General features: G+C 42.4%; 1 protein-coding gene across 7 annotated transcripts in view; it reads left to right on the top strand.

The window, feature by feature from the left end:
• Positions 1–21,688, top strand: part of znf451 (zinc finger protein 451) — a 74,705-nt gene that overhangs the window by 30,597 nt on the left and 22,420 nt on the right. For all 7 annotated transcript variants that reach the window (XM_072250636.1, XM_072250638.1, XM_072250645.1 and 4 more), the window contains exons 5-6: positions 8,874–8,985; positions 11,980–12,127. In XM_072250636.1, the coding sequence (XP_072106737.1) occupies positions 8,874–8,985; positions 11,980–12,127 (260 nt within the window). The remainder of the gene's footprint in view (positions 1–8,873; positions 8,986–11,979; positions 12,128–21,688) is intronic.

Genomic DNA, 21,688 nt, shown 5'->3' with positions numbered 1-21,688 from the left:
AACTTACCAAATTATACTAAATAATACATAAAACCTAAAATAACACTAACAAATAGTAAAAGCAGGAATGATGTGATAAATACACAACCTATATAAAGTAGAAATAATGTATGTACAGTATAGTCGGGAAGATTAAGCCAAAACCGATCTGTGGGGGAAAAAAATTGGCATGTGTGCGCAGGTGCCTGCGCAAGGCTTCATGGTCATGGTAGTCTTTCTTAGGGTAAACACAAGTGTCTCATATTTGACTGCTACTTTTGTCCCTTATTTGGGAGTGAGAAAGTTGGCAACCCTAATTGTAAAAGACATGTTGAGGTGAGTTTAACCCTACTGGAACACCTCCCCACCCTCCCGGTCGGCCAATCCGCAAGAATATTGTCAAAATTAAACCAGTCCGCGGTGCAAAAAAGGTTGGGGACCCTGCTAATAAAATTAAAGATAATATTTAAGAATGAAGTCCAGATCATGAATGGAATAAACACGAGATAATCTGCAGATGCTGGAAATCCAGAGCAACAAATACAAACTGCTGGAGGAATAAACAGTACTTTTTAGGCTGAGAACCTTCATCAGAACCTATATTCAGGTATAGGTTGAATTTATTCAGTTGCTTCTGGGCTTCTAATTCACTTTGCCGTCTCATCATTGCTTTGATTCTCTTATTTATGTGATTATCTATTAATCTTAATAACAATTTCATAGACACAGCCTTTTGGGAAGAAGAATTCCAAAGTTTCATGAAATTAAGTGGATTTGCATCTCAGAACTAAATAGCCAATCCTTTCTGAAGTTGTGTTTCGCAATTAAACACTCTTCATCAGAGGAAAAAGCTCCTAGATGTTTAATCTCCTAATCCATTCCTGAATCTATGTTTCAATGATGCATTAAGTAAGTAACAGAAAGAGTTCAGCAGGCTTGAGCTCTGAGATCCAGACCAAGAGGCTGGGCTGTTTTATCCATATAAGGAACTGTGTACTCTAATGCATATGTCAGAAGGAATGGCACAATGGCAAATTCATCTTAAAAGGTGAAAGTTAGTGACCATCACTGAGCCCTGCCTATAAAAGGAAAGTGAGGTATAAATGGAACGTTAATATTCCAGATGGGGTCAGTAAGAGTGAGGAGGCAGTTGGATATTTGAACAAAACTGATGAATAGAAAAAGCTGACAATCTTTGGCAGCTTTTTTTTAAAGTAATAACAACTGTAGAGGTTGTTCAGTCTTTATCCATCAAACTTTCACTCTGACTTGATGTCCTATTTTTCACTCATCTGATAACTTGTATTCAATGTATTAACCTTTATTGTTCAGATGTAGGCACGTTTATTTTCTTTTGGTTCTTGTATGTGATCTATGGAATCAAAAATGGATTACTTAAAAGATTTTTTCACAAGTCCAATCTTAATGGGATACTAGAATAGAGTTGGTGGAGAATTTGGGAGCAGTGACATCAAGGCTGTTTGAAAAGTAGAGCTTGCCACTGCCTTGTACAGTTGGGATGACATGTCCTTATGTCTGTGGCATACTGAGTTCCTTGTAAAGTAATTTATAGATGTTTTTTCTTTTGCTATACTTTTGGGCAATGCAGTTCAGACTCCTACCTCTTACTCCCTGAATTTCCATAAATCTTTTTTTCACCCCTTTCCCCAGTTATTGGTTACTCTAAGAGAAGTGGATTTTTATTGCTTGTGTTACCAGGGCTGCTAATTTTATGTGGTTCAGTTGAAGTTTCCCTTATCCTCCTCTTGTTCTGAAAAATCAATCTACCCCAGCTGTATTCTCTTTGTAGTTTAAAATTTCTAACCCCAGCAACATTCTTACGAATCTTCTCTTCATCTTAGAACCATAGTACCATAGAACATTACAGCACAGAAACAGGCCTTTTGGCTGTGCCGAACCGTTTTTCTGCCTAGTCCTGCTGACCTGCACCTGGACCATATCCCTCCATACACCTCTCATCCATGTACATGTTCAAGTTTTTCTTAAATGTTAAAAGTGAGCCCACATTTACCACTTCATCTGGCAGCTCATTCTAAACTCCCACCACTCTCTGTGTGAAGAAGCCCCCCCCCAATGTTCCCTTTAAACTTTTCCCCCTTCGCCCTTAACCCATGTCCTCTGGCTTTTTCCTCCCCTAGCCTCAGTGGAAAAAGCCTGCTTACATTCACTCTATGTATACCCATCATAATTTTATATACCTCTATCAAATCTCCCCTCATTCTTCTATGCTGCAGGGAATAAAGTCCCAACCTATTCAACCTTTCTCTGTAACAGAGTTTCTCAAGTCCCGGCAACATTCTGGTAAACCTTCTCTGCATTCTTTCAGCCTTACTAATATCCTTCCTATAATTTGGTGACCAAAACTGCACACAATACTCCAAATTCGCCTCACAAATACTTTGATTTATAAAGGTCAATGTACCAAAAGCTCTCTTTACGACCCTATCTACCAGTGATGCCGCTTCTAGGGAATTTTGTATCTGTATTCCCAGATCCCTTTGTTCTACTGCACTCCTCAGTGCCTTACCATTTACCCTGTATGTTCTACCTTGGTTTGTCCTTCCAAAGTGCAATACCTCACACTTGTCTGTATTAAACTCCATCTGCCATTTTTCAGCCCATTTTTCCAGCTGGTTCAAATCCCTCTGCAAACTTTGAAAACCTTCCTCACTGTCCACTACACCTCCAATCTCTGTATCATCAGCAAATTTGCTGATCCAATTTACCACATTATCATCCAGATCAATGATATAGATGACAAATAACAATGGACCCAGCACTGATCCCTGTGGCACGCCAGTAGTCACAGGCCTCCACTCAGAGAAGCAATCCTCCATGACCACTCTCTGGCTTCTTCCATTGAGCCAATATCTAATCCAATTTACTACCTCTCCATGTATACCTAGTGACTGAATCTTCCTAACTAACCTCCCATGTGACACCTTGTCAAGGGCCTTACTGAAGTCCATGTAGACAACATCCACTGCCTTCGCTTCATCCACTTTCCTGGTAACTTCCTCAAAAAACTCTTAATAGATTGGTTAAACATGACCTACCATGCTCAAAGCCATGTTGACTCTTCCTAATAAGTCCCTGTCTATCCAAATACTTGTAGATCCTATCTCTTAGTACTCCTTCCAATAATTTACCTACTACCGACGTCAAATTTACTGGCCTATAATTTCCTGGATTACTTTTAGAGCCTTTTTTAAACAATGGAACAACATGAGCTATCCTCCAATCCTCCGGCACCTCACCCGTAGATACCGACATTTTAAATATATCTGCTAGGGCCCCTGCAATTTCAACACTAGTCTCCTTCAAGGTCCGAGGAAATACCCTGTCAGGTCCTGGGGATTTATCTACTCTGATTTGCCTCAAGATAGCAAGTACCTCCTCCTCTGCAATCTGTATAGGTTCCATGACCACACTACTTGTTTGCCTTATTTCCATAGACTCCATGCCAGTTTCCTTAGTAAATATAGACGCAAAAAAAACATTTAAAATCTCCTCCATTTCTTTTGGTTCCATACATAGCCAACCACTCTGATCTTCAAGAGGACCAATTTTATCCCTTACTATCCTTTTGCTTTTAATATACTTGTAGAAGCTCTTTGGATTATCCTTCACCTTGACTGCAAAGCAACCTCATGTCTTTTAGCCCTCCTGATTTCTTTAAGTATTGTTTTGCACTTTTTATACTCCTTAAGCACCTTATTTGCTCCCTGTTTCCTATACATGTCATACATATCTCTCTTCTTTATCTGAGTTCCAATATCCCTTGAGAACCAAGGTTCCTTATTCTTATTCACTTTGCCTTTAATCCTGACAAGAACATACAAACTCTGCACTCTCAAAATTTCTCCTTTGAAGGCCTCCCACTTACCTATCACATCCTTGCCAGAGAACAGCCTGTCCCAATCCACGCTTTTTAGATCCTTTCTCATTCCTTCAAATTTGGCCTTTTTCCAGTTTAGAACCTCAACCCAAGGACCCAATCTATCTTTAACCATGATGAAGTTGAAACTAATGGTGTTAAGATCACTGGAACCAAAGTGTTCCCCTGCACACATTTCTGTCACTTGTCCTAACTCTTTTCCTAATAGGAGATCTAAAATTGCATCCTCTCTAGTTGGTACCTCTATATACTGATTTAGAAAACTTTCCTGAATACATTTTACGAACTCTAACCTGTCTAGACCTTGAACAGTATGGGAGTCCCAATCAATGTGGAAAATTAAAATACCCTACTATCACAACTTTGTTTCCTGCAGTTGTCTGCTATCTCTCTGCAGATATGCTCCTCCAATTCTCGCTGACTATTGGGTGGTCTATAATACAACCCCATTAATGTGGTCATACCTTTCCTGTTTCTCAGCTCCACCCATATGGCCTCGGTAGACAAGCCCTCTAAATCTGTCCTGTCTGAGCACTGCTATAATGTTTTCCCTGACGAACAATACCACCCCCCCCCCACCCTTCATTCCTCTGCCTCTATCATGTCTGAAACATCGGAACCCTGAAACCTTGAGCTGCCAGTCCTGCCCCTCCTGTAGCCAAGTTTCACTAATGGCTATAATGTCATAATTCCTAGTGTCAATCCACGCTCTCAGCTCGTCTGCCTTCCCCACAATACTCCTTGCATTGAAATAGACACACCTCAGAAGATTAATACCACCACACACAACCCTTCTATTTGTGAGCAACACACATCAAAGTTGCTGGTGAACGCAGCAGGCCAGACAACATCTCTAGGAAGAGGTACAGTCGACGTTTCGGGCCGAGACCCTTTGTCAGGGCTAACTGAAGGAAGAGCTAGTAAGAGATTTGAAAGTGGGAGGAGGAGCGGTGATCCAAAATGATAGGAGAAGACAGGAAGGGGAGGGATGGAGCCAAGAGCTGGACAGGTGATTGGCAAAAGGGATATGAGAGGATCATGGGACAGGAGGCCCAGGGAGAAGGAAAAGGGTGGGGGGGGGGGAAGAAGAAACCCAGAGGATGGGCAAGGGGTATAGTCAGAGGGACAGAGGGAGAAAAAGGGGAGAGGGAGAGAGAGAGAAAGAATGTGTGTATATAAATAAATAACGGATGGGGTACGAGGGGGAAATGGGGCATTAGCAGAAGTTAGAGAAGTTAATGTTCATGCCATCAGGTTGGAGGCTACCCAGACGGAATATAAGGTGTTGTTTCTCCAACCTGAGTGTGGTTTCAACTTTACAGTAGAGGAGGCCGTGGATAGACATATCAGAATGGGAATGGGATGTGGAATTAAAATGTGTGGCCACTGGGAGATCCTGCTTTCTCTGGCGGACAGAGTGTAGGTGTTCAGCAAAACAATCTCCCAGTCTGCGTTGGGTCTTGCCAATATATAGAAGGCCACATCGGGAGCACCGGACGCAGTATATCACCCCAGCCGACTGATAGGTGAAGTGTCGCCTCACCTGGAAGGACTGTCTGGAGCCCTGAATGGTGGTAAGGGAGGAAGTGTAAGGGCATGTGTAGCATTTGTTCCGCTTACAAGGATAAGTGCCAGGCGGGAGATCAGTGGGGAGGGATGGAGGGGGATGAATGGACAAGGGAGTCGCGTAGGGAGTGATCCCTGCGGAAAGCGGGGGGGGGGGAGGGAAAGATGTACTTAGTTGTGGGATCTCGTCGGAGGTGGCGAAAGTTACGGAGAATAATATCCTTCTCCCTGGGCCTCCTGTCCCATGATCCTCTCATATCCCTTTTGCCAATCACCTGTCCAGCTCTTGGCTCCATCCCTCCCCCTCCTGTCTTCTCCTATCATTTTGGATCTCCCCCTCCCCCTCCCACTTTCAAATCTCTTACTAGCTCTTCCTTCATTTAGTCCTGACGAAGAGTCTCGGCCCGAAACGTCGACTGTACCTCTTCCTAGAGATGCTGCCTGGCCTACTGCGTTTACCAGCAACTTTGATGTGTGTTGCTTGAATCTCCAGCATCTGCAGTATTTCTCGTGTTTACCCTTCTGTTTGTGACTTTGCATGAACTTTTAACATCATCTATTTTCACCCCCGCTCCACTATCTGCTCTGGCACTTTGGTTCCCATCCCCTTGCAAACCTAGTTTAAACCCTCCCCAAAAGTACTAACAAACCTTCCTGCAAGGATATTGGTCCCCTTGTAGTTCAGGTGTAACTCATCTCTCTTGTATAGGTCCCACCTGCCCCACAAGAGGTCCCAATGATCCTGAAACCTGAAGCCGTGCCTCCTACACCAGTTCCTCAGCCACGTGTTCATCCGCCAGAGCATCCTATCTCACCCTCCCTGGCACGTGGCACAGTATTGACTTTTTTTAAAAAAATCTTGTTATACAGTGGCCTAAATTATGCAGTGAAATCCAGTTACTCACAACTTGGTACAGTTCCTTGTATTGCATTTGCTCTTTTGGTGCTTACTGGGCCAGCCAGTCTACATCTCCCTGCAATCTGCAGCTTTTTTTCTTTATGTGCTATTAATGATGTGGATCATCTGCAACTTCATAACCATGGCTCCTATATTTAAGCCCTTATCTTGGGAAATAACCACAAAAGACAGGAAACCTAGCAGTGAGTCATGCAAGACTTTATACATATAAGAAGTCACCTTGTCTCTGAAACTCCCATCAATCATTCTTCTTTGCTTCTTATTATTCAGCCAACTTGGCAGCTTTCCTTGGATGGTTTAATTTATTTGACCAGTATGTTATACGGTACCTCCATCTTTGGAACCAATTTCATGGATTTGTGCTGCACTGACCATAAGGCAAATGTGTATTCATTTGGTGCTTAAACCAAAATTGCACACAAGACACAGAAATGGCTTCAGCAGAGCCTTGTACAACAGGTTCAAGATTTCATCCTTTTGTGTTGTGATATTAATATGTGTAGCAACCAAATTGACTTGAGTTTTCGTCATGACAGAAGTGTTTGTATGATGGTTGAAGAGATGCTAGTCAGGAGGATGTCAAAATAATTAAGACTTGAGTTAGCAAAAGCATGGATGAAAGGCTTAGAAGCAGGTGAACTGATGTGGATGGATGTAAGAGAATTGGAGCTGCTGTAGATACACAGCTGGAAACTCAAGTCTCGTGTAACTTCACAGTCTTGCATAACTGAGAAGCTGGAAGCTCCCCCCTCAACCCACCTTCCCCTTCGCTTGGTCTCACCTATCAGCTGCCAGCTTGTACTCCTCCTCCTCTCCCCATCTTATTCTGGCTTCTGCCCCTTCCTTTGCAGTTCTGGTGAAGGGTCACTGTTAATTCCCCTTCATAAATGCTGCCTGATTTCCCGAGTTCCTCTAGAATTTTGCGTGTGTTGCTCAAGATTTCCAGAATCTTGTGTTTCTGATGTAACTGAATTTGGGACGGGGCCCAATATTTAATATCAAGTTGGGGGTGAATATATGATATGGACCAGAGGGGCAATCACTTGATTGGAGGTTTGTTCTTGGTGTTTGTGAAACTTGATGCATTTTGATGAGGGGTGGCAAGTAGGTGAGGGATGAGCCAGGGATAGATTCTTAGAAGATTCAGTTGAATGTTAAAGAGTGAGAAGAGAAACCAATACATAGAAACATAGAAAACCTACAGCACAATACAGGCCATTCGGCCCACAAAGTTGTGCCGAACATGTCCCTACCTTTGAAATTACTGGGCTTACCTATAGTCCTCTATTTTTCTAAGCTCCATGTACCTATCCAAAAGTCTCTTAAAACACCCTATCGTATCTGCCTCCACTACCGTTGCCAGCAGCCCATTCCACGCACTCACTACTCTCTGAGTAGAAAAACTTACCCCGACATTTCCTCTGTACCTACTCCCCAGCACCTTAAACCTGTGTCCCCTTGCGGCAACTATTTCAGCCCTGGGAAATAGCCTCTGACTACGTACGTGATCAGTGCCTCTCATCATCTTATACACCTCTATCAGGTCACCTCTCTTCCTCCATCACTCCAAGGAGAAAAGGCTGAGTTCACTCAACCTATTCTCATAAGGCATGCTCCCCAATCCAGGCAACATCCTTGTAAATCTCCTCTGCACCCTTTCTATGGCTTCCACATCCTTCCCATAGTGAGGCGACCAAAACTGAGTACAGTACTCCCAAGTGGGGTCTGACGAGTAGCAAGTATGATTAGTAGCAAGCAAGTAAAGTTCCACTTAAGTTGGAGGATGATTTGAAGGATACAGAACAGTTGCGAATAAGGGAATAGTATTACTTTCAGAAAGGTTTTCATATTTATTATTCAAATTCAAAGTAAATATATTATCAAAGTACACATATGTTACCGTACTCTACCCTGAGATTTCGTCCTCCTTTTGGCATACAAAGAAATACAATAGATTCAATGAAAAGCTGCACAAAAAAATACATCTCAAGAAGATTTATTTTAATTCTGTTGGAGGGAGAGTGAGGGGGTTGGGGGGCGTTGTGGCTGAATCAAGTTTGAACATATTCAAATTTTGTTTTGTGTTTTATTGTTACTGTTATATGTAATTTCTTTTGAAATTTTTAATCTAATGTTATACAGTTTATTTTCCTCAAGACATTTACTTCTCCCGATTGTTTTACACACTCAAAATGTTGGAGGAACTTAGGTTGGGCTACATCTATGGAAGGGAATAAATGGTTGACATTTCATGAAGTCCTGATGAATGGTCTGGGCTCCAAATGTCAACTGTTTATTCCTTTCCATAGATGTTGCCTGATCTGCTGCATCCCTCCAGCATTTTGTGTGTTTTACTCTGGATTTCCAGCATCTGCAGAATCCCTAGTGTTTTTGATCCTTTTTGTTTTACTGAAACCATATGACCCTATCCAGTACTGGTTTGCTATTGGGAAGAGTTTGCCTCTGAGTTCTATGTGTTTCCACTCACAGGAGAAGGTAGATTCCCAGCATGCTCATGGCTTGCAGGAGTTGGAGTTCATTCAGGGACAAACTGCAGCAGAAGAGGCAAGAAAGTGTGTTAATGAGTGGCTGAAAGTACCAGGTATGCTTCCTTTCGAGTTTCATAGATTACAATTTTAGTTGATCATAATGCTTGTGACTAAGTAGTATGAACAAAGGACCAAGACTGAGGTCTTACAGAATTGCATCCACATACTCACAAACATGTAGAACAGACCACCACAGTACAGGCCCTTTGGTCCATGATGTTGTGTCAACCTTTTTAAGATGATTGATCTAAGATCAATCTAACCCTTCCCTTCTACATAGGCCTCCATTTTTTTAAAAATCATCTGTGAAACTTTTTAGTGCCCCTATTGTATCTCCCTTTACCACCACCCGTGGCAGTGCATTCCACTCAGCACCACTCTGTGAATAACTTATCTCTGACGTATCCCTCTACTTTCCTCCAAACACCTTAAAATTATGTCTGCTTGTATTAGCCATTTCCATCCTGGAGAAAAGAATCTGTCTATCCACTCTATGCTCCTCATGATCTTGTCCACTTCTATCAAGTCATGTATCATCGGCTGAAGGGGGGGAAAAATGTCCTAGCTTGCTCAACCTATTGTTAAAAGACATGCCCTTTAATCCAGGTGGTATCCTGATAAATCTCCTTTGCACCCTCTTTAAAGCTTCCACATCTTCTTTTAATGAGGCAACCAGAATTAAGCACAATACTCCAAGTGTGATCTAACCAGAATATTATAAAACTGCAGCATTTACTTGCAGCTGAAACATATTTAAGTCTGGCGGATGATTTGAATGTTGAGGCTAAAAAGACTTCCCTGGTAATGGATACAGGTAATTGAGGGGGCAAAAGAAAAATACAGTATCTAAAAAACAAAAGTACCATGGGAAATCTATCTCAAACCCTAATACAATTGCTTTGCAGGTTCTCTCCTTGAAAGCAGGTTGAGAGTCAGACCTAGCCAACAAATTAGTTATTTGACTGAACTCAGTGGCTGGATGCAAATAGATGCCATCTGGTGGGAATAGATTACCTACTCTGCAACGTGGGGAGTTTGTAAGCACACAATGAGAGGAAAGCGCAATGTCCTAGAGAAACTCAATAGATCAGGGAGCATCTGTGGATAGGAATAAACAGATGACTTTTCAGTCTGAAACACTTCACCAGGACGTGTATTTGTGATTTACACAATGGAAGGGCTTTCTTTGTACCAATTTAGCACCAAACTGAATTGGTTTAGGTAGGTAATGGGGGAAGGGAAAGAGACCCCAAGAAGCTTTGATTGGGGTCATGGAGAGTGCGGCAGGATGGAGAGTGAGTCCTTCTTGCAGTTGCATGGTTCAGAATCCCTCTCTCACTTTTCTTTTAAAAAGGACTTCTTGGAAAAAGCTTTTATTCTATATTAATAAGCACATATCTACTTTTTTGCTCTGGCGTATGAAGCACCTCAGATTTTGCATTATCGGACACCACCTGCAATGGGCCTGATCATCTGATCCACTCCCTCAATTTCTGACCACCCTCTTGGATTTTCTGGGTGTTAGCTGACTGCTCACCCAATCCCAGACCCTCAGGCTTACAGACCCCCTGAATGAAACCAATGCAATCCTTCCCCAGGTTAGAACTGTGAATTGCAGTGCGTTAAAAGTTGAGCCTTGGGAAAGAGTTTGAGGTAAAACTTCATGGACTTAATACAATGACATTAGCCAAAATCTCCAAAATATAAAGTATTGACGTAGGTTAAAGAATTTCATTGCAGAAATGAAAATGCCCACAGATTTATGAAGGTTCAATAAAAATTAACTAGTACTTTTGTGTCTGCAATATGGTACAGTTCGTGCTGCAATTTCAGCTGACTCTGAAAGTAGGTGGGTTTTGTGAGGATTGAAGGTTGGTGTATTCGGATCACAACCATTGATTGACATTGGCACCAATGTACCATACATACTACTGGAGTATTTAGGGGAAAGAACCTGATTGGGGCATGGAGTATGAAAGATGAACCTGTACTTGGAATTGAGTTTAATGTTTATTTATTTATTGAGATACAGTGTGGAATAGGCCCTTCCCACCCCCCCTCCCCCCGATTTAATCTTATCTTAATCACAGGACAATTTACAATGACCAAGTAACCCACTAACCAGTGTGTCTTTGGACTCTGGGAGGAAACTGGAGCACCCGGAGGAAACACACTCAGTCATGGGGAGAACGTGCAAACTCCTTACAGGCAGCAGTGGGGATGTCACTGACATTATGTCATGAAATTTGTTTTGCGTAGCATTACAGTGCAATACATTAATAAAAACTATATATTACAACAAGATGTATATAAAAATAAAAATTGGGATGGATGATAGCATAATGGTTAGCACACCGCTTTACAGTACAAACGACATAAGTTCAATTCCCGCCGCTAGCTGTAAGAAGCTTGAGCATTCTCCCTGTGACCTAGTGGGTTTCCTCTGGGTGCTCTGGTTTCCTCCCCAGTCCAACGATATACCAGTTGGTAGCTTAATTGGTCGTTGTAAATTGTCCCTGAATTAGGCTCGGATTAAATTGGGGGATTGCTGGTCGGCATGGCTCAAAGGGTCCATTCTGCGCTGCATCTCAATAAATAGCGCAATAGAGATCAAAAATAGTGAGGTAATGTTCATTGGTTGTTTCAATTGTCCGTTCAGAAATCTGATAGCGGAGAGGAAGGTGCTGTTCTTAAACGTTTAGTATGTGTTTTCAGGCTCCAGGACCTCCTCCACGATGGTAGTAATGAGAAAGTGCATCCTGTGTGATCTGACTTTCTGAACACAATTCTTTGACAAAAGCAAATCTGTGCAGTTAAAGTGTATATTATTAAAAATTAGAATGGAAACAACATCAAGATTTGAGTATTTGACTTTTGCAGCAAATTATATGGAAAATTAATAATTTTAATCTTTGATCGGGTATATAATTTATTTTCATCTGGGTTTTAAATCTCTTCCCTTTGTGCTTTTTCAATGTCTTGCCCTTCCCACCCTCTTCCCTCACTTGCTTCCTGTGCACCACACTTCAATGTATCTGTTAAAACAGGACCCAAGCCTGGTGTTGTCAGTTTTGGCCGTGGCACAGTTAAAAGGCACTTGAATGCATCTGCGACTTGTGATCCAATTGACTGCCCAATAATGAACTGTAACAGGAAATTTGATAATAGCCATCTACTTCTAGGACACTTGAAAAGGTACACTTTTTTAATTTTTTGAAAGTAAGATTATTGTTGGGTTGCCATTGTGTAAAAGCCAAAATATTGCAGTCGTGACAGCCAACTGGAAAATAACAGAATAAATTCCATAACATTGATAAACATATCAAATGGTAATGCACTGCTACTGAGGTTACCAAACTTTACTGTATGAGGCTGAGATGCCAATGTACAGCCTGCTTTTCTATTTCCTTCAGTCACTGAATTCAATTTAAGACATTGTATCTCAGTTAGAATTTATTTTCCTTTGAGAGATAACAAAGCATTTTCACCAGAATTAAAGATTAAAAAATCCGCTTTATTTGTAAACGAAGATTTTCCAAACATACGGCGAAGTGCGTTGCTTGTATTGTTTTTTTTACGATGTGCTGGTGATAGCCTGCAAAAGTCACCAGGCTTCTGGTGACAACATAGCTTGCCCACAACTCACTAATTCTAACTCTACATCTTTGGAATGTGGGAGGAAGCTAGAGCACCTAGAGAAAATCCACACAGTCTTGGGGAGAATGTACAAACTTCTTATGGATGGTAGCGGTAACTGAACCCTAATCAGTGAATGCTAATCTATCCTGAATTGGGTGTTAAGCTAAATTTCTCAAACTTATTGATAAGTTGGACAGACTAGATTTGTTTCCCTTGAATATAGATTAAATAATTAAATTAAGGGGTTAGGATAATGAAGGAATCCACAATAAAAGCAACGGAATGGAACACTCGTGGCAAGGATTTAGGTTGGAGAGCTGGTGATATCATTAATGAAAAAGGCTTGAGAAAACCCTGGAAAACGTGGACCACTTTCCTTATCTTGGAAGTCACCTCTCCTCCAATGTCGACCTTAATGACGAGATCCTACATCGTCTTAAATGCGCTGGAACAGCTTTTGGACGTCTCCGAACAAGAGTCTTTCATGATCGTGACATTCGAACAGACACCAAGATGTAAGTGTCCAAAGTAGTGGTAATCCCAACGCTCCTGTATGCATCAGAAACCTGGACAACATACCGACGACATCTGAAGGTACTTGAAAAGTTCCATCAACGCTGTCTTCGAAACATCTTAAATATCAGCTGGGAAGATAGAAGAACCAATGTCAGTGTGCTAAATGAAGCAAAAACAACAAGCATTGAAGCCTATGTCATCAAGAACCAACTAAGATGGAATGGTCATGTTGTTCGGATGAAAGACGAACGTCTGCCGAAACAAATCTTCTACTCCCAGCTTAAAGAAGGCAAACGTAAAAGAGGCGGACAACAGAAGAGATTCAAAGACGTCTTAAAAGCCAACATGAAGAAATGTAACATCAACATCAACAATTGGGAAACCAATGCCAAGGACAGGAAACTCTGGCAAGCCATCATCCGAGAAGAAACAGCAACTTTCAAAGCCAACAGGTGTGCAGAATTAGAAGAAAAGGGAAGAAAATGGAAAGAGAGGCAGCAACAGCCAAAGCCCGATCTGCCATCTGGAACTACCTATCCTGAATGTGGAAGAACTTTCAAAGCCAAGTTTGGACTCATAAGCCCCTTGAGAGCCCATAAGTAGATCAACAGAACGAAGACCATCATCCTCGACCTCGAGGGATAGCCACGACGATGAGGCTTGAGAGTATACACTTAGTAGCCACTTTATTAAGTACTACTTGTACCTAATAAAATGGCCACTGAGTTTATGTTCATAATCTTCTGCTGCTGTAGCCTATCCACTTTTAAGTTTCAACATGTGCCTTCAGAGATGCTCTTTTGCACAGCACTGTTGTAACGTGGTTATTTGAGCTACTGTTGTCTTGCTATCAGTTTGAATAAGTCTGGCTATTCTCTGATCGCTCATTAACAGGACATTTTCACCCAAGGAACTGCTGCTTACTGGATTTTTTTCATTCTGTACCATACTGTATAATATGGGACTATTTTATGTCGTAGTAACACGTTATTGAGCATGCGCTATTAGGCACTTATTGATCTGTATATATGTGTTCATATCGGGTTCTGTAAGTAAAAAGTCCTGTCAACTTAGCTCCAGTCTCTAGCATTTTTATTTATAGTTTTGTGTAACATACACAACAAATTGGTGTCGAGGTTAATGAACCTGCATCATATCGGAACGCCGTGTTTTAATTGATAACAGCAGTCAGACGAGGCAGAGTGAAGCCGTGAGTCTGAAAAGAAGCGGGAGTTCAGCTGGAGTCGGGAACATCGGGAGACCAAAAGATACAGTCAGAGCCGCAGCGCATCCAAACGAGACCATAGCCGGTGCTGAATCCCAGGGCTGAGGGTCTGCCTGCCTCAAAAGGGAGATTTAAAAAAAAAGGAGCAACACATGCATCTAGCCAGAGTACGCTCATGACGCTAGCAAAAAAAAGTCACGCGAGTCAAAAAGAAAACAAGGGACTAGGGTTAAATTAACAAGGGACCAGAGCTAACTTAAAACAAGGATGATGTTAATTGGAACCATTACAGCATTTGATAGTGGTATTGAAGACTCAGCAATCTGTATTGAAAGAATGGAGTTATATTGTGATGCTAACGAAGGAAAGAAAACCAACATCTTACTTAGTGTAATGGGCACGAAAACATACGACCTGCTACGGAGCTTGTTAGCCCCTGAAAAGCCAGCTGACAAAACGTTCAAGCAAATAGTAGACACTCTCCAACAGTATTTAAACTCCAAACCGCTGGTCATTGCTGAAAGATTTAAATTCCATAAATGGAATCAGAGCAAAGATGAAAGCATTTCTGAATATTGTGCTGAATTGCGCAAATTATCAGAACATTGTCAATTTGGAGCTGGTCTATCAGACGCATTGAGGGATAGGTTAGTGTGTGGCATATACAGGTGTCCCCTGCTTTTCGAACGTTTGCTTTATGAAACCTCACTGTTACGAAAGACCAACATTAGTTCCCTGTTTTCGCTAACAGAAGGTGTTTTCACTGTTATGCAAAAAGCAGCGCGCGCCCTGAGCAGCCGCTCCTCCCTGGGATTCGGCACTGCATTCTCGCCGGCATTGATTAAACACATGCCTGTGAGCAGCCGTTAGCAAGATGAGTTCTAAGGTATTGGAAAAGCCTAAAAGAACTCGTAAGGGTGTTACACTTAGCGTAAAACTAGACATAATTAAGCATTTCGATCGTGGTGAACGAAGTAAGGACAAAGTGAGTTTGGCTTGTGGAAATTGACGAAGATGATGTTGAAGAGGTTTTGGCATCCCATAACCAAAAACTGATAGATGAACAGCTGATGCAATTGGAAGAGGAAAGGGTAAAAATCGAAATTGAATGCAGTAGTGATTGGACCAAAAGTGAATTTGTCCAGGAACTGCATGTGAAGCAACTGCGTGAGATTTTTGCTGCAATGATAAAGTGCAATTTTAATTTTGAAAGGGTATGGCGGTTTAGGGCATATTTGCAGGATGGTTTGAGTGCTCACAAAGAACTGTATGATGTAAAAATGCACGAGGCTAAGCAGTCAAGCAAGCCTTCAGCAGACGACGAACCTCGACCTTCGACATCAAGGTAGGCAGAGATAGAAGATGATGACCTGCCTGCCCTGATGGAAACAGACAACGAGATGACGCCCCAGTGTCCCACCACCCCAACCCCCGGGCCGCGGACAGATACCGATCCGCAGAGAATGCAGCGGTAGCCGGGACGCACCCAGCACATCTTTAAGAAAAAAGCTGAAATAAACAAGCTAATTAATTAGGTGCCTCCCAGCATGTGAATGCTGACCCAGATCAGAGGCGATTGCCGATTGGGAACCACTACACCACCCCAACCTCCAACGACCCAGCCTAACACACCAACATCAGTGTGCTCGATGTCTTCCCGATTCTCGTAAGTGATACTACACTGTACATACATTATTTCTACATTATATAGGCTGTGTATTTTTAGGTGTTATTTGGTATGATTTGGCAGTTTCATAGCTTAAAGGTTACTGGAGAGTGCTTGTGCCATGGTTTTGCTGGGAGCGTTTGCGTGGGACTTCCGCTACGGAGAACAGTGCAGGCAATGATTGTAGAAGAAGTATTTCTATTTTATATAGGCTGTGTATTTATCATGTCATTCCTGCTTTTACTATATGTTACTGTTATTTTAGGTTTTATATGTTATTTGGCATGATTTGGTAGGTTATTCTTGGGTCTGCAAACGCTCACAAATTTTTCCCATATAAATAAATGGTAATTGCTCTTCACTTTATGATCTTCCGGCTTACGAACCGTTTCATAGGAACGCTTTACCTTCGGATGGCGGGGTAAACCTGTACTGTGAAACCACACAGAAGAAGCTCCTGTGTGAAAAAGACCTTACATTCGAGAAAGTGCTGAACATCTCAATATCATTAGAAACAGCCACACGAGGTGCTCCACAGATGCAACAAAAATCTCTGGAATATGCTACGAATAAAATGCCACTGCGCAGAAATGAAGGAAAGAAATGTTACCATTGTGGGAACAGGTCACGACCCTGATGGTTGTTGGTTTAAAGATAAAGAATGCCGAAACTGTGGCAAACAAGGCCACACTGGCAGAGTATGCAAACAGCAGGAAAAGGGCAAAATACAGAGAAACAAGAAACCCCAGAAAGAAAAATACAACAATGTGCACAAAATGAAAGAAAGCAATTTTGATGAAAATGACTCAGACAAAAGTGAATTGTCTTGTCTGCCACTTCACAGCGTGGAAGAGACAGATGGTCGAAGAGTAATATGGATCACTCCACAAGTGGCAGGCGTGAGACTAAAAATGGAGTTGGACACAAGCTCAGCTTTAACAGTGATCTCTGTACACGACTACAAACAACTGTTTTCGTACATACCTGTGAAATGAACTAAACTACTGCTAAAGACTTACACAGGACAGAAAGTGTGTCCCAAAGACAAAATTAAAGTGACAGTGACCCACGGAGGTAAAACACAGCAACTGAACCTCTATGTACTGAAACATGAAGGACCACCGTTGCTGGGATGTGAATGGCTCAGGAAAATTCAGTTGGATTGGCACACCATCAAGGCACTAGATGTGTCAGCAAAGGAGGGCAGCAAGGCTACATCTAAGAGACTCGCAAATACTTGCTGACTCTGAGGAAGTGTTCATGAAAGGAATAGGAACACCTCGGGGCATAAAAGCAAAGATTGAGATTGAGGAAAACGCATGTCCAATATTTCACAAGACCAGGCCAGTGCCTTACGCAATCTGTCCTACAGTAGAGGCAGAACTGAAAAATCGAGCAGACTGGAGACCTGTCAAAAGTGGATTGGAGTGAATGGGCCACACATATTCTTCCAGTGATGAAGAAAACCACCAGCACAAAACCAGGAAAACCAAGCAAGGTGCGCATATGTGGTGACTTTAAAGTGATTGTTAACCCAGTTCTCAGTACAGTATCCTCTACCTCATATTGAGGACATTTTTGCTTTTCTGTCAGGAGGGGAATATTTCACAAAAATTGATTTGAACCAGTCTTACCTTCAAATGGAAATCGAGGAAGCATCCAAGAAAAACCTGACAATAAATACACAAAGGACTTTACCAGTACAACAGGTTGGTGTTTGGGATAGCATCAGCGCCTGCAATCTGGCAAAGAGCAATGGACCAGGTCCTGCAGGGGATTCCATGGACTCAGTGTTACCTGGATGACAGCATTGTCACCGGCAAAGATGACGACGAACATCTTTCTAACCTTGAACAAGTGTTCTCCAGGTTACGAGAATATGGGCTCAGAGCTAATCAACAGAACTGTGAGTTTTTCAAAAAGGAAATCTCATACTGTGGGCATGTGACCGACAAGGATGGCTTACACATGTCTCAAGACAAGACAGATCCGGTGCTTAAGGCACCACCACCTGAAAATGTGTCTGAGCTGAGAGCATACCTTGGTCTCGTGAACTACTACCACAAGTTCTTGCCTAACCTATCCAGAGTCCTACACCCACTAAATGCATTATTACAGGCAGGGACACAATAGAAGTGGACTGAGAGCTGTGAGAAAGCGTTTCAGGAAACTAAAAGACTCATAACTTCAGACGGGGTGCTTGCGCACTTTGACCCCTCCTTACTTATCCAACTAGCTTGTGATGCCTCGCCCCATGGGATAGGACTGTGTTATCGCACAAGTTTGCCAATGGCCCCAAAAGACCAATAGCCTTTGCCTCAAGAACGCTAACTTCAGCTGAATGCAACTATGCACAGATTGACAGAGCCTCGTGTGGGAAGTCAAGAAATTCAGTCACTACCTGTAAGGCCAAAAGTTTACTCTGTTGACTGACCATCAGCCTCTTGTGTCAATCTTCAATCCAAAGAAAGGCATTCCAGTGATGACAGCACAAAGGCTACAGCGATTGTCCCTTTTCTTAGGAGGTCACAGGTATGACATTGAACACAAGGGGACCAAGCAATACGGCAACGCAGATGGTTTGTCACATTTACTACTGCCCACTTCTGAGGTAACTACGCAAATGGATTCAGCAGAGATCTTTCACACAACAATAATTGAACAATTACCAGTAACAAACAGCCTTACTGAAAGGGAAACACGCAATGACTGTATGTTGTCAAAAGTGTATGACATCATGGTAAAGGGGTGGTCAGTGCAGGGTAATACACTGTTTCCAGCTTTCTCAGCGAGGAAGGAGCAGTTGTCAGTATGTTGGGGAACACTAATATTTGGCTCACGAGTTGTGATTCCTCCCAAGTTATGCACCAGACTGCTGGGAGGAACTGCACGAGGGCACCTGGGTACCGTGATGGTGAAGAGTCTTGCCCGTGCCTATGTGCGGTGGCCAGGAATTGATAAACAAATTGAGGATGTGACCGTGTACTGCTCTGGATGTCAAAAGATCCAGGGCACACCATCACAAGCCCCTCTCCACCCGTGGGAGTGGCCCTCATCACCATGGCAGCGGGTGCACATCAACTTTGCTGGACCATTCATGGACTCTATCTTTTTAATCGCCATTGATGCATATTCCAAATGGCCAGAGGTCATCAAAATGAAAACAACCACAGTGGAAAAGACCATTACAGTGCTGAGGTTCATGTTTGCCAGGAATGGGATACCAGAGCAAATCTGCCAGACAATGGGCGACAATTTGTCTCTGAAGAATTCCAAAGTTTTGTGAGGAACAATGAAATCAAGCACTTTACATCAGCTCCTTACCATCCATCCACAAATGGCTTGGCAGAAAGATTTGTACAGGCATTCAAGAAAGCCCTCAAGGCAAGGGACAGTGGAAAATCGACCACTACAGCACAAGATAGACAGCTCCCTCCTTGCCTATGGTAATGCAGTACATGCAACCACTAACCAGACTCCAGCGATGATGTTTCTGAACAGGAACCTGAGGTCCTACGTGGATGTTCTCAAACCAAATGTACGGCGTGATGTAGAGAACAGACAGTTCAAACACCTGAATGTTGTCAACAGGGAGCTTCAATGTGGGACAGTGAGTTCTTGCATGGGATTACCGGACTGAAAAGTGGCAGCCAGGTATTATTTCCGCCATAGATGGGCCACTGATGTATAAAGTGCAGGTAGGAGAGAATGTATGGAGACGTCACGTGGCTCAGATCCGGGATGCTCAGGTGAAAAACTCAACACTTTGCCCGGACTCCCATGACATAGAAGCACGTCGTGTGGATCAAATCCTGAATGCTCAGGTGGAAAACATAACATCTTGCCCTGACTCCCCAGACATAGAAGTGAATACTCCTGATGTGACCACATCAGCCTCGCCCACAGATAAGCCTGTCATCAGTGCTGAGGACCCACCTGATGTACCTATGGAGACTAATGCCCGAAATCAAACGTTGCAGGGCAGACGTTACCCGGAGAGGCAGAGAAGGGCCCTCCCAGAGACTTCAGTTATAATTATTATTATTACATTACTTTGTTATAACTTCATACTATTACGTTACTAATTAAACAGTTGGTGGGCGTTTGTATATTAAGGGTACACATACAGTATTTGTTTAGCGTAGTGCCCCTGTTAACTTAAAATAACAGTTGATACACTTTTACAAACCCTCATTTCCAGAAAAGTTGAGATATTTTCCAAAATGCAATAAAAACATAAATCTGTGATATGTTAATTCACGTGAACCTTTATTTAACTGACAAAAGTACAAAGAAAAGATTTTCAATAGTTTTACTGACCAACTTAATTGTATTTTGTAAATGTACACAAATTTAGAATTTGATGGCTGCAACACACTCAACAAAAGTTGGGACAGAGTTAAAATAAGATTGAAAAGTGCACAGAGTATTCAAGTAACACTGGTTTGGAAGACTCCACATTAAGCAGGCTAATTGGTAGCAGGTGAGGTATCATGACTGGGTATAAAAGTAGTATCCATCAAAGGCTCAGTCTTTGCAAGCAAGGATGGGTCGTGGCTCACTCCTTTGTGCCAAAATTCGTGAGGGAATTGTTAGTTCAAAAGGAACATTTCTCAACGCAAGATTGCAGAGAATAATAACAGTACATAATATTGTGAAAAGATTCAGAGAATTCAGAGACATCTCAGTGCGTAAAGTGCAAGGTCGGAAACCACTGCTGAATGCGCGTGATCTTCGAGCCCTCGGGTGGCACTGCCTAAGAAACGTCATGCTACTGTGACAATTATAGCCACCTGGGCTCGGGAGTACTTCGGAAAACCATTGTCACTCAACACAGTCCATCGCTGCATCCAGAAATGCAACTTGAAACTGTATTACACAAGGAGAAAGCCATACATCAACTCTATGCAGAAACGCCAGCGAGTTCGCTGGGCCCGAGCTCATCTCAGATGGACCAAAATACTGTGGAACCGTGTGCTGTGGTCAGATGAGTTCACATTTCAGCTAGTTTTTGGAAAAAACGGGCGTCGAGTTCTCCGTGCCAAAGATGAAAACGACCATCCAGATTGTTATCAGTGAAAAGTGCAAAAGCCAGCAGCTGTGATGGTATGGGGGTGCATCAGTGCCCACGGAATGGGTGAGTTGCATGTATGTGAAGGTACCATTGACTCTGAGGCGTATATTAGGATTTTAGAGAGACATATGTTGCCATCAAGGCGATGTCTCTTCCCGGGACATCCATGCTTATTTCAGCAGGACAATGCCAGACCACCTTCTGCACGGGCTACAACAGCGTGGCTTTGTAGACACAGAGTGCGTGTGCTTGACTGGCCTGCTGCCAGTCCAGATCTATCTCCTATTGAAAATGTATGGTGCATCATGAAGAGGAGAATCAGACAACGGAGACCACGGACTGTTGAGCAGCTCAAGTCTTATATCAAGCAAGAATGGACAAAATTCCCAATTGCAAATCTACTACAATTAGTATCCTCAGTTCCAAAACAATTAAAAAGTTATTAAAAGAAAAGGTGATGTAACACAATGGTAAACATGCCTCTGTCCCAACTTTTGGTGAGTGTGTTGCAGCCATCAAATTCTAAATTTGTGTATGTTTACAAAATATAATTAAGTTGGTCAGTAAAACTATTGAAAATCTTTTCATTGTACTTTTGTCAGTTAAATAAAGGTTCACGTGAATTAACATATCACA

Source organism: Mobula birostris, chromosome 2 (assembly GCF_030028105.1).
Source record: "Mobula birostris isolate sMobBir1 chromosome 2, sMobBir1.hap1, whole genome shotgun sequence".
In the NCBI taxonomy this organism is placed as follows: Eukaryota; Metazoa; Chordata; class Chondrichthyes; order Myliobatiformes; family Myliobatidae; genus Mobula; species Mobula birostris.
The sequence above is the reverse complement of the archived record's forward strand: the minus strand, read 5'-3'. Positions and strand labels throughout refer to the sequence as shown.